Genomic DNA, 15574 nt, shown 5'->3' with positions numbered 1-15574 from the left:
AAGTGAATTAACTTCATTTTGCATTGCAGGGGCCTAAGAAACATGCAATCACATCCAAAAGATGGTGACTTCCAGGCAGCTGTGAGTTAGGAGTCTGCTAAAGCTGGATTTGTGACTGCCTGACCTGCACCTCTTGTTTAAATAACTACCATTGTGTCAGAATCTGAATTTGAATTGCTTTGATCATTTCTGGGTAAAAGTAATGAACATGTATATAACTTTTGTTTTTACACTTGGATATTATTTTATTTAATCAGAGCTGTGCTGTTTTCACATTTTTTGAAAGCAAGGTAGCTACTTCATCTTAACAGTGTATTGAAAAAAATTGTATAATCAGTGGAAGACCCTTTTTAAGCCACGATGTATCCCTGGAGGGGAATTGTGCTCCGGAAGCTTACAGTCCTCCGATTCCCATCCTCCTTCTTTGATTTAATAGACTGAGAGAGTTAAATATGTCCTGAAAAACTGCCATTTGTACAACTCATGAATAGATTTTAGAGATTCTGCTCTGTTGCATAGCAACAGCCACCATTAAAAAATAACATTTTGAGAAGCACATGAAAAGATAGGCAACTAGTTAAGCATTTCAATATTGAAGCTTTCTTCTAAGCAGTGTCCTTTATTTCTTCAAATAAAATTCTTGTAAGAAAGGCACCTTTTGACAGCTTTTATATGGTTTGCAAATGGTAGCAGTTCAGTTTTTCTAGAGGCAGAGAAAGGCTGGTAGGGGAGCTTGTCTGGAGCAGTTGCTGGTGTTCAGTTTATACACAAATTTAAGGCAGGCTATTTTAACTCCAATACTTCTCCAGTAACCTCATGGGAGAAGTTATTTTTTCAGTCAAGAGCTGCATCCTATTATGCACATGGATGATCTGGAGCATATTTTAGCCCTTTCTGGAGGGCAGTTTATAATGACAGCATTGGGAACATTATTCACCCTTAGGTTTCTATGGCTATTTTTGTTGCAAACCTTCTCCCAGCTTAACAAATTTAAACCCTTCCCTAGTTTTTCTTTGCAGTGATGTTTTGAGTATAGCATCAAATTGATAATCTATATTTTTTACTTTTATAGAGCTTGTAGAGAATTTTTTGTATATTCCCCAAAATAAGTGAAGTGCTGGTGAATTGCTCATCATGATTTAGCTTGGAGCAAAACTGAAGGTGTTCTGAATTACAGCTGACAATTCTTTAAACTGGTAATGCAGCATAACTAATGCTTTTATAAGCCATGCAGGGTCTAGCCTAGGAGTCAGTGCTGTCCCTGGGAGCATGCAGTGGCCAGCCCTCTACACTGGAAGTTAAAACCACCCAGCATTTCAAGGTTAGGCTGCTCTGCTCCAGAATTCATTTCAGAAATAGAAAGGGAAACTCTACAGAAGAATCCACTTTGACTGGCACCCAGTTTGTAGCTCTTTAATTCTTCTTTTGCATACATTTATATTGTCAGGTTTTTCCATTTTGTTAGTTAAAAAGTAGCAGACTTTTCAGTTGATTGTTGGTTGAAGAGGCAATTTATGGGCAGTTTTGCCCAGTCAGGTGAAATAATACTGTATTGGAGCCACTTTTTAATTCCACATGTCCTTTTCTCCTAACATTACCTTTTAATCTAACTTTTGGATTTGTTCAGCTTTCCAGGAACAGTTATTGTTCAGTGTAGACATAACTTTGCATTGTAGTAAATGTCTAACCCTCTAACATGAACTTTTAACCTGCCACAGGTTCTTTACCCAGAGAATTACATGCAGTAAGTAAAAATAAGAATGCAGCATTTTGGAAGAAGAATGTGCCCACAGCTAAACTTCAGTGATGCTGTAATGTCCTGTCGGACCATCATAGTAGCCTCTTTTTCCTCTTGGAAATGTTATTTGCTGACTTTCTATCCCTTCATCTTGTCTGCTGCGCTTGCAGGACAAAAGGGCTTTCTGCACCTGCATATTTACGCTCCCCACAATTTCCTGAGATCTCAGTGGACGTTTTTATAGGGATCTGGATTACAGGGATGCCGTGCCAAGCAAACGGAGGCGGCAGCAGCAGCACACTAGTTATTTTTGCAGGGTGGAGTATTACATTTCCATTGGTGGTTGTCTCCAAAGCCTTACCTCAAATACAGAACTTTGCTAAGCCCTCTCCCCACGCCCAGATTCGCCACTTCTTGCTGCAGGGTGTTTCTTGGTGTGCTTTGCATCCCTGCAGCGGCGCCGCTTCTCGCCCACGGCGTGGCAGGACATTGCCCCTTCCCAGCCTGTCCCTTCCTGCCCCACAGCTGCTCCCAGGGACCTTCCCGGGCGACAGCTTGCGGCCACTTGGTGCCTTTTGCTGGGACGTGCACTCGGTTTGACCCTGCCCCAGCGTTAATGGAATTGTAAAGGCTGACTCCTGCCTGACCTCTCCTTGCAAACAACCCTCACCCTTGCCCTTCCTCCGCCGCTGCGAGCAGAGCTGCCAGGAGTTGCTCCCAAGGCAGTCTGGAGTCGCAGTTCGTGCTGCAGACGAAAGCGATTGGAAGAAACACTGGGAAAAAAATTAAAAAAAAAAAATTAAAAAAAAAAGGCAGCATGGGGCCACCTGTCCTTACATAGTCCTGACTGTGAGAACAGTGGGCATTTGTTCCCTTCTTCAGGGGGAGCTGGCCTTAAATGCCTGATTTGCATTTGCCTGATGTGCACACAGAAAATCACACATTTTCTTTCCATTTTTCTTTCTGTTGAACAGCAGGCAGGTGTTGACATACTCCTCTGTGATTTCTTTTAGGTGCTGTTTGGTTTTTTTAAGAGGGAAAAAGAAACTGGGGTGCATCTGGAATTGACTGTTGTTTAGGTGAATAATGTTAATCCCATTGAGTGCTAAGTCAACATATAAACTAATAAAAGTTCTGACCCCAGACTAAAAGGATTGGAATTCACTCCTTTAGTCGCCTTCTGAAGTCTCTTTAGCCCTAACTTTTAATCTCATTACTATATGTTACTCCTGGACTTAAACCAGTTTATAATAAAATCTGTGGTTTGTGTTTACCGGGGTGGCAGAATTAAATTTAAATTCAATTCTTACAGGCTTTACAATTGCTAAATAGCAATCTTGAAAAGCTTGCATGTAAAATAGATACAGAGGCTTACTCTCTTGATTCTCCACATTAACATGCGACTTTCTCATACCTTTTCTCATACCTTCTCCTTTGCAGCTTTGATATTCGCTGTGGGAACTGAGAGGAATTCTCCACCGGCCTGTTTTGTTTGCTTACCTTTACAGAAGTGTCACTAAGGGGCTGGGTTAAGTATTTTGACCTACTTCAGGCATCACAAGGTTCTTTTTTTCCTTTCTAAAGCAAAGATTGGCTTTTCACACTGCAGGGCCACACCTTTCCCTCTTCCAGTAAGCAGCCTTTAGCTGCCTCTCCCATGGAGAACTCCTGAAAGAACTTGCCTGCCTTTGCCTGGGGCCAGGAGAGGGGAAGGGGTGGAGGAGAAAACTCCTCTGCCATTGACAGGCAAAAGACGTGGAGCTTTTGAGGCTGTGGGATTTAGATTCCCTTTCTCACGATATGCAAAACTCTGCCAGGATTATGGGACACACTGGAATGCATTTTTTCGCAGGACAGAGTGTGAGTTAGTACTGCCAGGCGTTGTGAATATAGGGGGATAAGGCTGGCATACTTCAGTGGATTATCTACACTTTGTACTTCCTAAAAGTATGCAGGAACTCTGAGTGTTGGGCGCAGAAAGGCTTTCTGTGTTTGAACAAAGGTCTGTGCAATTACAGATACCAGCTCACACAGAGCAACTTTTGTTCCCCTGGACTAGGAAGGAGGTTGAAAGGGGGAATGAAATGTGTTGACCTACCAACTACTTCCTACCTCTGCTGATCTGGGGCTGGGAGTCGTGGTTGATTTGTGGAGGCAGCAATAATGAGATCAGGCAGGAAGGGCATTTGTGTCTCTCTGCAACGCTTTAATATTTCAGTGTCTTCAGATTGTATCAGAGAATTGCTTAGTGAATCGTAAAATGGAGAAACTTTCAGAATGGAAGTTATATCTGCTAATCACAGCCCACCTTGTGCTGTAAAAGACCAAGAGTGAACAGTTCTTTACTCAGATACAACCCAACAGTGGCAATTGTGGTAGGACACCTTTCCAGTACTGCTCCAGCTCACTGGAGGCAGAAATTGTAGCACAGCAGGTTTGCTGGAGATACAGTGCCAAAATAATTGACGATGGAAAAGGGCAACATTCCTTTGCTGCTGTTCTTTAATTGTGCTAGCAGTAAAATCGGACTGAACAAGTCAACTAGCCTTGTAAATGATGTTAAATTAGCTCTAACCTTGTGTCCTGCACTAGTAATATCCTTTAGTCTCTAGAAGCATTGATCACATGTTTATATTGTGGTTGATATTAGCTTCAGTCTAGACCAGTTTATATAAATTAGTGGCCTTATCTGATTTTGCGGTGGTCAGAAGCATAACTCTTCTTGTGTTATGGTGAAAGTCAGGCTTTGGCCCTGCAGGCAGGACTGGGGCTTTTGGCGTGAAGCCAGTGCAGGTCTCTGTTAGACAGCCTTGCCTTAGTCCAAGAGCAGCAAAACCCTTCCCTCTGACTCCCCTCCGACCTCGGGACAGGCCTCATTAGCAGATTAAACCCAGAGTTAAAGGATCCAGAATTAATCCTCCGGGAGCAGAGGATACAGTGGCTGCCCCTCCAGCTGAAAGGATTTTCCTAAGGTCAGATAAGGAGTTCTGTGACTCCAGATCAACAGATAAGGTTTGTTTTGCAAAAATCCATTAATAAATCCTGGGAAAATCTGCACCAAGCGTGATGTCACAGCCCTTGCCTACTTTGAAGTTCATCAAGGGGAGGAGGGCACGTGGAGTTCCTCCGTCATCATAAATCTCTTTTTCCCTGTGTCCGGTGGCGGGATCCTGCCCTGCTGCCTCCGGCAGCCTGCAGTGTCAGGGATGGCTTTCCCATTCCACCTGCCTCCCTGGCTGCTGCCAGCCCAGGGTCATGCCGAGGTAAGCGTGGGCAGGAAGCCTCGCAGCGGGATTATCCACCTCCCCGGGCACCTGCCCTGCCAATTTTCTGGTCAGTAACTCTGTGAAAGGAGAGCGTGTCTGGTGCAGCAGGAACAGGCAGGCAGGGGAGGATCGCGAGAGATGAAGAGGGGGGAAGAAATAAGGGCTGGATTCTTTCCAGGATGGAAAACTCTCTGTCCAAGAATTTATCCAAAATGCGAATTAAATATTCCTCTGTCCACCACTAAGTTACAGTGAATGGGTGGCTGTGCAGCATCCTGACAGGCTGGGAAATCATGAACACAGTGCCTCTCCTTATTGCTTCTCATTTTCCTCTGTCCAGACAGGAACTTCTGTGTCTGTTGGAGTCATTCTCAGCTTCCATTTGGGACACACTTATTGCCAATTTAGACTTGAACTTAGAAAGGAAAGAGGAGACAAACCAGACTCTGAGCCCCATGTCTACATTTGAAAAATTGTGCTTCCTAATAAAATGGACCATTTCTGAAACCACAGGTCTGGACTCCTCATGAATGCAGAGCCCTCGAATCCCAGCTGGGGCAGGGTGAAGCGAAGTGATGCCTTTCTTGATGTTTACTGAGCAGAGAATAATACTCCTTTATCCCAAGGGTTGCATCCCAAGGGAAGTGAAGAGCCAAGTGTTTGGGTAACTGGAGCTCACGGGGCAGCAGCAAACAGCCCCAGGCCCACGGTGGGTCAGCAGGGAGCAGCAGGCTTTGTTCAGGAGCACTGGATGGTCATCACTAATGGCACATTTTGCAGAAAAGGGTAAATGCAGGAGGGCAGAGAACTGAGGAGTTTGTAGCAAATCTCAGGAGGCAGTCGGGGGGAGTAAGGACCCAAAAAACATCAGAAACATCAGAAAACTGCTGTATTGCCTATGCAGAAAGACTATAAACCAAGCCCTTCCTAAAGATGCTCAGCAGCAACAGAAGCCTCGACTGTGAGACAAATGCAGCAACTCCAGACTTGTCTCGCTGTAAGATCTGATGTCCTGGGAGGCTGGGGGGAAGCCTGTGCCAATTCAGTCTGGCCAGATGTAAGAGAGAAATTTAGAGTCTCATATGATCTCATAGGAGCAGTCAGGCTTGAATTTGGACCAAAAGCACATTGTATTGAGTTCTGAGTTTTATCCATCTGTAAAAAGTAGCAGAAATGACGGCAGGAGCCCTCACTTCCCACTGGGTCATCAGGGACCTCTCACAAAAGAATGGTCTTTTATTTACTGCCTTTCTCTTACACAGGCTGAAGCCTTCACCTGAGTGTGGACAGTATCAAAGACACAAAATCTTCTCATGGAAAGAAGTCAGTGTTGAAATTAATGTTGTCAGCAGGATAAGCAGCAAATTCTGTCTTCCCCAGATGGCCCAGATTTTAACGGGGTCACCTTGCAAGACTTGCCTATAGGATATTAAAGGTCTCAATGAAACTGTTGGGGCATAAAAAATAGTATATCCAAGAGCTGTATCACAGACAGATGTTCCTCTGACAGGTCGTCCTTTGCTTAACTGTTCTTCCATGTATATTTCCTGACATTCAATGCATCAGTGGTAGCTCCTGGGAATAGGAGGCTGTATGGATGTTTGAAACAGATTGAAGTGAAGAGTGAGGGATCTACTTTTTATTTAGCAATAGCAGTGTGAAGCGCTGGAGTATTAGATGTGTGAGCACAGTTTCCTGCCTTACAGTCTCCTTGTCTGACACCTTATTTCTCTTATTTCTCTTTCTCTCCTCTTCCTGTTCTACCTTCCATCACTCTTCAACAAGTCGCTTCATTTTTTAGTGTGTACGTTGACTAATCCAACCCTGCAAAGAGGGTGAAGTTCACCCGGATGCAAAACTCTGTGGGCATCAAACTCGATGTTTGCAGGTGACATTTTGTGGTGGTTTTTTCCTCCCCTTTCCACAGAGGTTTTTCCTCCCCCTTTCCATGTGGGTTGTGAAGGGGAGAGCAAGTGTGCATGTGCTCGCAGCTGAGCAGTATTTTGTAAATACTTCCTGAGAGCTTGTGAAATTTCTCACATGTTCTTGATTTCCCTTCAAGTCTGCAGTGTACACATGAAAAATATTCCTCGGTCTAGCCCTGGGATCAGAAGTGAGTAAATAGCCATCAGTTTTACAGGCTTTGAGGAGATGCCAAGCCCCGATGGCCAAGGGTGATACGCTGAGACTTTAGAAGCCAGGCCAGTGCACAAGCTGCAATTTCAGCCATATGCTTTCTTATAGTTTTTAAGTGTGATCACAGCTTTTTCCTTGAAAATTACTTCCCCTGAGATAAGATTTCCCATGAAATGGCTCTGGCATATTTATACACACTCTGAAGTTTCTGGTTAACCAGATTTGCTAGTGCTCTGGAGAATTTGAGGATATAAATCTTATCAATCTGGGTGTGTTTGTGTTCACAGATGTGCCAAGGACATGGAAATGGGATTAATTGTAAATGTAACTTGTTTAGGAAGTGGCTGAGGATTTGGGTACTTCTGCATTTTAGCCTTGCTCGGGCACACTAAAGAGCTCTTTGACCCTGCCAGAGATTAGTTTTAGTACCAGTTATGATATAAGCTTAGCTAGTCCTTAAAAATAAGCATGTTAAAGCTCCCTGCCAGAGATTTGTTGTGGGGTAAGAATACTGCACACATAATTTTTTTATGTTTATATTGCTGTTATTAAGTTAATTGCAGGGATTGAGCTATAAGCAGTGATGCAATTCAGACCTTTTTCTTTCTGTTCTTTCGACTTTCAGAAAACTCAAAGATTCTTCAATCTTTGAACTGTAAGTGTGCTTATTTTTAACCATTAAAAATCAATATACTGGTCAGATTCATAGAGACTCAGTACACAGTTGTGTGAGAAGGAACTATAATCTTGGATCACACGTGCTTGGAAATAGCACCATAATTTTGCATTTTCAATGTAGCAACCATTTCCTCTCTCTCTTTTGGATCTTGCTCTTAGAGTCACAGAACAGTCAGCTGATTGCAGTAACGTGCTCCATTCAGTAATTTATTTTTTGCAGAACAACACTGACTCACCACTTATAACATGATAACTGCTCAGAACACTTAATTGAAGAGCAAAAACCATAGATCAATTCATTCATAGATGTCTTAAGTAACAGAGATGAACTTATATTCCTTCCAGTAGCCTTAAAAAATAGCAAATAAGGTTATGTACTCAGAAAAAATATTGTGGTTACAGCTGTTTAGCTGCAGATTAATGTTTGAAGGACAGTGGTGGAAGCCCCATCTCAAACTTGATGTTTTTGCCTCCCTAAAAAGAATTGTAGTGGACAAAGCCCAAGGATGAAAGTTAATGAACCTGGTGACTTTTCAAGTTATTTCTATTTCTGACCTCACTGATGGTCTAGAAATGCAGATAGGGTTGGCTGCTTATGTCTCATTGTAAATCAGATCCATGCTCCATTATTTGAATGTTTGTTCTATAAATATTCTGAATTTTCTTTGTACAAGAAGCAATGTTTAATTTTTATTGTGTTAAAAGGCAGTGGCAAGTGAAATCCTGCATATAGGAGCTGCAAAATAAATTCATGCTTGAAATTTCTCACTTGAGAAGTCTGTTGTAGGATGAACACTTGTTTGAAATGCACCTGAGACACCAGCCTGCTATCAGCATGGCACGTAATTACTAGGCTGAAAAAATACATTTTACTGCAGAGCAGATTTTATCTCCACATGTAAAACAAGAAATAGAGAACACACCAGATATTCAGGAAGGTCTGTGGTTTTAGGATAAATTTGTCATTCTGTAAGTGTGTATAGCAAAAACAGGGAGAGCTTTGAAATGACTTGATGCAGAAAAATTTCCAAACGTACCATATACCGGTCACATTAGGTTTAAGGTCTGAGTTTTTTGTTTTAGCTTGTGTTGCTTGTAAAAAATCTGTAAACAGAGGATCAGCAGTGGAACACAGGTCCCACTTGATACTCCCCATGTAACAGAAAGTCACTGCTTTTCTTAAATGAAGCAAAACAACAGCCCTGGCAGTGAAAACACATCAAAGATTTCCATCAAACTGTTGAAGTCAGAAGCATGTTTTAATTATTTTAGATATGAAACAGAAGCAGTTCGACTCTAACTAAAGTTTTTTGCTGCAGATCATCCTGTGGGGTCGGACTGAGAAATGCCTGAAGGAGACCACGGAGGAGATCAGGATGATGGGGACAGAGTGCCACTACTTCATCTGTGATGTGGGGAATCGTGAGGAAGTCTATCGGCAAGCCAAGGCCGTGCGGGAAAAGGTCTGGGACCAACACTGCTTGTGAGGGGGCTGAAGGAGCTGGGGGCCTCACTCTGAGGAAAAGGAGACTCAGGAGGGACCTTCTGGCTCTGCACAACTCCCTGACACGAGGGTGCAACCAGGGGGGTCCAGCTCTGCTCCCAGGGAGCAGGGACGGGATGAGAAGAAATGGCTTCAAGTTGCACCAAGGGAGGTTTTAGGTTGGATATTAGTGAAAACATTTTCCTGGAAAAGGTTGTAAAGCATCAGAACAGGCTGCCCAGGGCAGTAGTGGAGGCACCATCCCTGGAAGTGTTCAAAAACCATGTGGATGTGGCAGCTGGGGACATGGGTTAGTGCTGAACACAGTGGTGGAGCCGGGTTGATGGTTGGACTTGATGATCTCAAAGGTCTTTCCAACCTTAAAGATTCTGTGATTCTGTGATTCAGTATTTGATGAGAAAAAAAAAAAATGTTGGGAAAAAAGAAGGGTGACCATGCAGATAAGATTGTACAAAGTCCAGTTACCTATATGAGGTGATCCAAAGGATTCCAAGGCCCATAGGCAAGAATGTCAAAACCAATGAAAATAACGATGCATTTGGGCAATAATGGCTATTCAGCTCTAGTGGAAATGGCTGATTTGTGAGGAGAGATACCGTTTGTCACAAGGTTTTTTTTTTTTTTTGCAGGTGGGTGACATCACCATCCTGGTGAACAATGCTGCTGTGGTTCATGGGAAGAGCCTGATGGACAGCGACGACGATGCACTGCTCAAATCCCAGCACATAAACACCCTGGGACAGTTCTGGGTGAGAGCAGCTCTTGTGTCCCACGTAGTCAGAGTTGGGAAGGAGAGTGACAGATTACAGTCAGTAGGTCTTTCTAAGGGACGCTGGGTAAAACCAGTCTGTCTTGAAAACAAGAGAGAAAAAACAATGTGAGAGGCAAAGGCCAGAGGAAGGAGGTCAAAAATAAACATAATTTTTCCAGTAGTACTCAGTATTTGAAGCTCTTTATTCCCATTCTTTGATTTCCAGTAAAACATTTGATGTCTTTGTCAAAGTCTGAGCTCACAGAGGAGTTTCCTGTATGGTGATGTGAAGGGAACATCAGAGGAGTGTGGGACTACAGGGAAGGGAGCTGTGAAATTCAGTCCATTTTGAATCAGACAATAGAAATGAAAAAGAGCTTCTTGTGATTTCATCACTTAGTTGAACACTTTATCCCGTAAAAGTTCTTAAGCATAGAAGGCCACTCTGTTCATGGCCTTTATCTGGGGAGTACTGCTTATATATGTGCTAGGAAAGATTTTTCTTGTGTTTCTACACAAACTTTGCCCACTTAGAATCTCAGAAAATGACAAAACAAGGTCCTCTGCCACTCCTTTCGTCATATAATGAACAGGAACACTTGGGCTTGTTGTGTCTGTGTCACCTTTTTTTTCAGTCAGTGCTGTTTTTGTTGTATCACTGCTAAGCAATTTTTTTTTCTTTTCTTCTTTTAACTCTCTTATTCTTCAGACCACCAAAGCATTCCTGCCAAGGATGCTGGAGCTGCAGAATGGGCACATTGTTTGCCTGAACTCTGTCCTGGCCTTGTCAGCCATCCCTGGTGCCATTGACTATTGCACCTCCAAAGCCGCGTCCTTTGCTTTCATGGAGAGCCTGACCCTGGGACTGCTGGACTGTCCTGGAGTGAATGCCACCACAGTCCTGCCCTTCCACACCAGCACAGAGATGTTCCAGGGCATGAGAATCAGGTCAGTCCAGGGGAACTAGAATAAAGCATCTCATTTTAAATGAATCATCAGAATACACTCCTAATTAATGCTTCATTTAGTTAAGAGAATTTGATGTCTCATTTGGCTGCCTGGGAACAGAGGGTCACTTTAGGCCACCTGGGACTCATCAGACTGGTTCCCTCAATGTGCTGGGATATTCCTGCACCACCCTGTGCTGGGGGAGACATTGACTGCTGCTGAGAGAACTGGAAGCTGTTTTTCCCTGCATGTGTTCAAGCCATACCAGAGAGGGAGGGGGAAGCCATCTGCAATCGAGGTCATGCAAAAGGACCAGTCTACAAATTACTTGAGAATTAACAGTACAAGTTCCTTCTTTATTCACTAGAATACTTAATCCTTTCCTACTGAAAGGATTGACAGCCACTTACTGAAGTGAGACTATCAGTACCTCCTTTTTACCCCTGTCCAAGACAGCAAGTAATGGCTGTCCAAATTAATCTTTTACAGTGGATAAAATAACCTTTAATAGAGACTGTGCTCTCTTAGTCAAGAAAATCTGCAGTGTCAAGCTATTGCAGGAGCTGGGAAAAGCCTTATGTTTGGTATTAAAAGCAATGGAGGAAAATATTTGTCTTTCACCTGTCAAGGATTTGAATCAAGCAAAGAGGAACAGAGAGTAAAAGGAAAAACACCATCACTGAAAAGGCAGCATTTGGTATTGGTTTGCATTCAAATTAAGGAAAGCCCTGAATCAGGGCTCTGATTGCTCTCTGCCACTTCTCCCTAAGGGCACCAACATGTACATTCTTAACTGTTTAGCTAACCCAGTAGTGCTAGTTGGAACTGGGCTTTCTGCTTTTGGGCTTTTTGGCTGGAACTGGAATTTTCTGCCTCTTAGAGACATAGCCTGTCCTGGGCATGTTTGAAGGCCAGTTACCAGCAGTAACTTTGAGTAACAGGACTTGGACAGTGCCACCTTAAAGAAGGAGCTTGGTTCACCTGTAACTATTTTACTTTCTTTACTCAGGTTCCCTAGTCTTTTTCCTCCTCTCAAGCCAGAGACAGTGGCGAGGAGGACGGTAGAAGCTGTTCAGATGAATCAAGCCTTCCTGCTCCTTCCATGGACAATGCATGTTCTTGTTATCCTAAAAAGGTGAGTATTTCCTTTGCCCAGCAATAGCCTGGCCATGTAGGGAGGGTTGGCTCTGTGTCTGTTCCCTGAGGCAAAGCTCAGGCTGACTGGAACTGCTCTCTCATCTCTTCCCTTGAAAGAAAGTCATGGGAGCAAAAGGGAGACACTTTCTGAGATTCCCTTTGGAGATGGCTTCTCTTTGTTTAACCCCTTATGAAACCAGTTTCATTCCCAAAATTTGGATTCCTGAGGTGTAAACTGGATTTTTGTCTAGGGAGTTTCATAATAATTAACTTACACAGGTAGTTGATTGGGATTTATTAAGTCACTTGTTGGACTTCAGGCTTTTTATTGTGCAGGATTTCTGAACCATAAGGCCTGGACATTCCACCTGCATTTAGAGAGCATTGCCTTTGTTACATCAGTGAAACTATTAAATCAATATTTTTGTGTATGATCAGGACTGAAATTTTAAGGTGCCTAAGAGAAAAAATCCTAACTTAATATCCTGGAAGAACCACAGAGAAAGGACATTCACTGTTGTATTTCCATGACAGTTTGCACTATAGCCTTTGGAAAAGCTGCTGCAGTCAGGAACTGAAACAAGGCAATAAGACTTCTGTGGAAAATAATTTCAGTACTGCATTTCAAACAAGAAAAAATAATTCACGGTAAATGTTTTGCTCTGAATGTAAAATTTGGAGTAAAAGTTCCCAGAAATTCTGTCAACAAGAAAAGGGGCTTTTCCATTTTATTGTAAGAATAGGTTATTTTCCTTTACAGTAGCTGTCAGGAAATTGGGTCTGTATCCATACCTTAGGATAAGGAGGCCAGATGCCTAGCACAGCCAGATGGCAGGTTAACCAGAGAATTCAGGTTAAATCTGTATATATCACAGTATAGTATTTAGAAGGAATAAAACATAATGGTGTCTTCCAAGTTACAGCTTTTACAGACTTTTTTGGATAAATATTTCTGTAGAGAAGGAGTGACTGGATGGAACTTTCTCCCTGTAAGCCTCCTCACAGAAGGAAACTGATGCCCAGTTTTGTCTGTGTCTCTCACTTGCTGGTTTTTTAACATTTGTGTATTTATGTCCATAAATGCATATTTACATATCTCTCATTAGAACAGATTGAAGGGTTTGTCTCATCTTCTCCTTTTCTTTCTGCTTCTACACCAGCATTCTCCCCCAGGCAGCACTTGAAGAAATCCACAAGTTTTCTGGGAGCTACACCTGCATGAACACTTTTAAAGGACGAACATAGGCTGGCACAAGGACTGTTCTGCAGTGAACCCAGCACAAGCATGAAAATCCTACAGGACTGTGAATCAGCAAGTCTTGGCTTTCAGCCTGTTCATGTGACTTGTGCTGCTCTGAGGCAACACATTTCTTGCAGGTCATATCCATAGTAACATGACCTTTGCACAGGATTGAGTGAGTGGACTATGGACCCTTGGAAAGGAAAACAGAAAGTGTGAAATGTTTCTATGATGTTTAATTCTTTAGAGTTCAATTGTTAAATCTACTCATAGTTTTAAGATGTGATTTTTGTTTCTTAAGTGTCTGTGGGCTGTCTCAGTGGAGAGGCAGCACATCCCATCCCAAGCACACTTCGTGCCCTCTCTCCAGAGGAACTGCCACTGGTTTCATTTCAGCTTTTTGAATGGGGAACTTCAAAATTACTTTGAAGAACTAAAAGATATGGACATTTAATGGACGCTTCCTTCTCTTTCTTCTCTTTCCATCCCATGATGAAGCTGTTCCCAGCACACTGGGGAAGGAGCAAACCATGAAGCAATGTTTTCTTTGCTAAAGGCCACCCAGGACTTCTCTTTCTGGGCCCAAAAAAGCTGTTGTACTTCCCCTGTGGAGGCTGGACAGGAAGGCTCAGGCAGCAGAGCTGAGAGTTTAAGTAGTGGAAGATTCTTTCTGTCACTGAACTCACATGTGAAATTGTTGTTCTGATTTTTTTTTTGTTAATTTCTGTTAAAATATAAATATATTTTTAGTGTTAATCCCAGATTGCCACACGTGTAGGCAGCAGCACATTAGGGATGAACTAAATCTAGAATTCAAACTAGAGCCTGCTTCTTGTACAAACATACATTCACTGACATAATCCATGCAGAGGAAAATCCATTGTATCAATCTGCGCAGTGAAGTGGAATAATGCTCTAAAAGACAGTGCTGTTGTGTTCATGAGATGTGAAATTTGGGAGCACATTTAGCAAAGACCTGATTAAATGCATTTTGAATTCATCTGGGAATAAACCCATTGTGCTTTAGGGACATTGAATCAGGCACTGATCAACCAAAAGTGATAAATATGCTTGGACTGAGGTGCCAGAAGCAGCTAGACATTATTTATTTTTGTAATGAAATATTCTCTTTGACAGCCTAGGAAGGGCAGCACTGCATTCCTATGCAAAATGCAGTGAGCAGCACATTGGAGCACTACTAACAGAGAAATTAATAAAATTGCAATACAGGAAGTAGCAAGTCCAACTGGAGACACCTGAATGAAGTGTCTCAAGGGAGGATGTGTGATTAAAGGAGTGAATTCAGGGCTCCTGACTCGAATTTCGAGCTTTTCTGAGATGTCCTGCATGGCTTGGGGTAAAATGCATCATTTGAAGGAGCACCCTGACCTGCAAAGCAGATATTTCTAGTGCTTCCCTACCTCAGAATTGCAAGTCTGACTACCTAAATATCTGTCAAAAGCTCAGCAAATTCAAATGCAACGTTACAGAAAGGAAAAGCAGTATATGTTCATAGACCAAGAGGTTATACACAAAAATATTATGAGGAAAAAACCTATATGCCACAGTATATATCATCTCCTAAAAGACTTCTGAGGTACAGCAGAAAAGCTGTGAGCTCTCTTTAAAATACTCCTTTGGTTCTGCCATGTAGAATGGAGACCTGCTACTGAGAGGCAAAGGTGTGAATGTTAAAATCAGGTCTGACCTTACTGCAGACCAGTGGATTTCTCCTTTCTGGAGCTCTCCAAGAGGAAGATGCTGCCAGAAGTGCCACTGTTGAAGTCCCTCTGCCTGGGTGAGTGTTTGGAGGGGCTCTCCTGCCTGAGTCAGTGCAGAACTATAACCTGGAGCACTGTGACATCTCTGAACATGTTTCTTAAAATGCAGTTTTCCTTGGAATTCCTGGATGTCTGAGGCTCTCTGGAGACAATGAAAAGAAACTTCAATCTCTGTGATTTTGAGACCCACCCTAATAGATGCTTCCAGCTTTATTTTTTCTCAGTCTTTTTTGAGAAGCCTGTCTCACTGAAAAGTCAAGTGCCATGAGGGGAGAACTCTTCCAGGATCTGCCTGGAATACTGAAGGTACCAGGTTTATCAGGAGAGGTTTGGGAGAGGAACTTCCCCTTGTGCTCTCTGATCCATTCCAGTTTCTCATTAATCCCAGCTGGGCG

The 15574-nt window shown here is 42.8% G+C and overlaps 1 protein-coding gene across 1 annotated transcript in view; it reads left to right on the top strand.

Moving 5' to 3' along the window:
- Window positions 1-14719, top strand: part of DHRS3 (dehydrogenase/reductase 3) — a 35290-nt gene extending 20571 nt beyond the window's left edge. The window contains exons 4-8 of the mRNA XM_068171446.1: window positions 9138-9281; window positions 9952-10071; window positions 10783-11021; window positions 12031-12156; window positions 13319-14719. Of these exons, the coding sequence (XP_068027547.1) occupies window positions 9138-9281; window positions 9952-10071; window positions 10783-11021; window positions 12031-12156; window positions 13319-13403 (714 nt within the window). The 3' untranslated portion in view covers window positions 13404-14719. The remainder of the gene's footprint in view (window positions 1-9137; window positions 9282-9951; window positions 10072-10782; window positions 11022-12030; window positions 12157-13318) is intronic.
- The last annotated feature ends 855 nt before the right edge of the window (window positions 14720-15574 follow it).

This window comes from Anomalospiza imberbis, chromosome 23 (assembly GCF_031753505.1).
Source record: "Anomalospiza imberbis isolate Cuckoo-Finch-1a 21T00152 chromosome 23, ASM3175350v1, whole genome shotgun sequence".
NCBI classification, from domain to species: Eukaryota; Metazoa; Chordata; class Aves; order Passeriformes; family Viduidae; genus Anomalospiza; species Anomalospiza imberbis.
The sequence above is the reverse complement of the archived record's forward strand: the minus strand, read 5'-3'. Positions and strand labels throughout refer to the sequence as shown.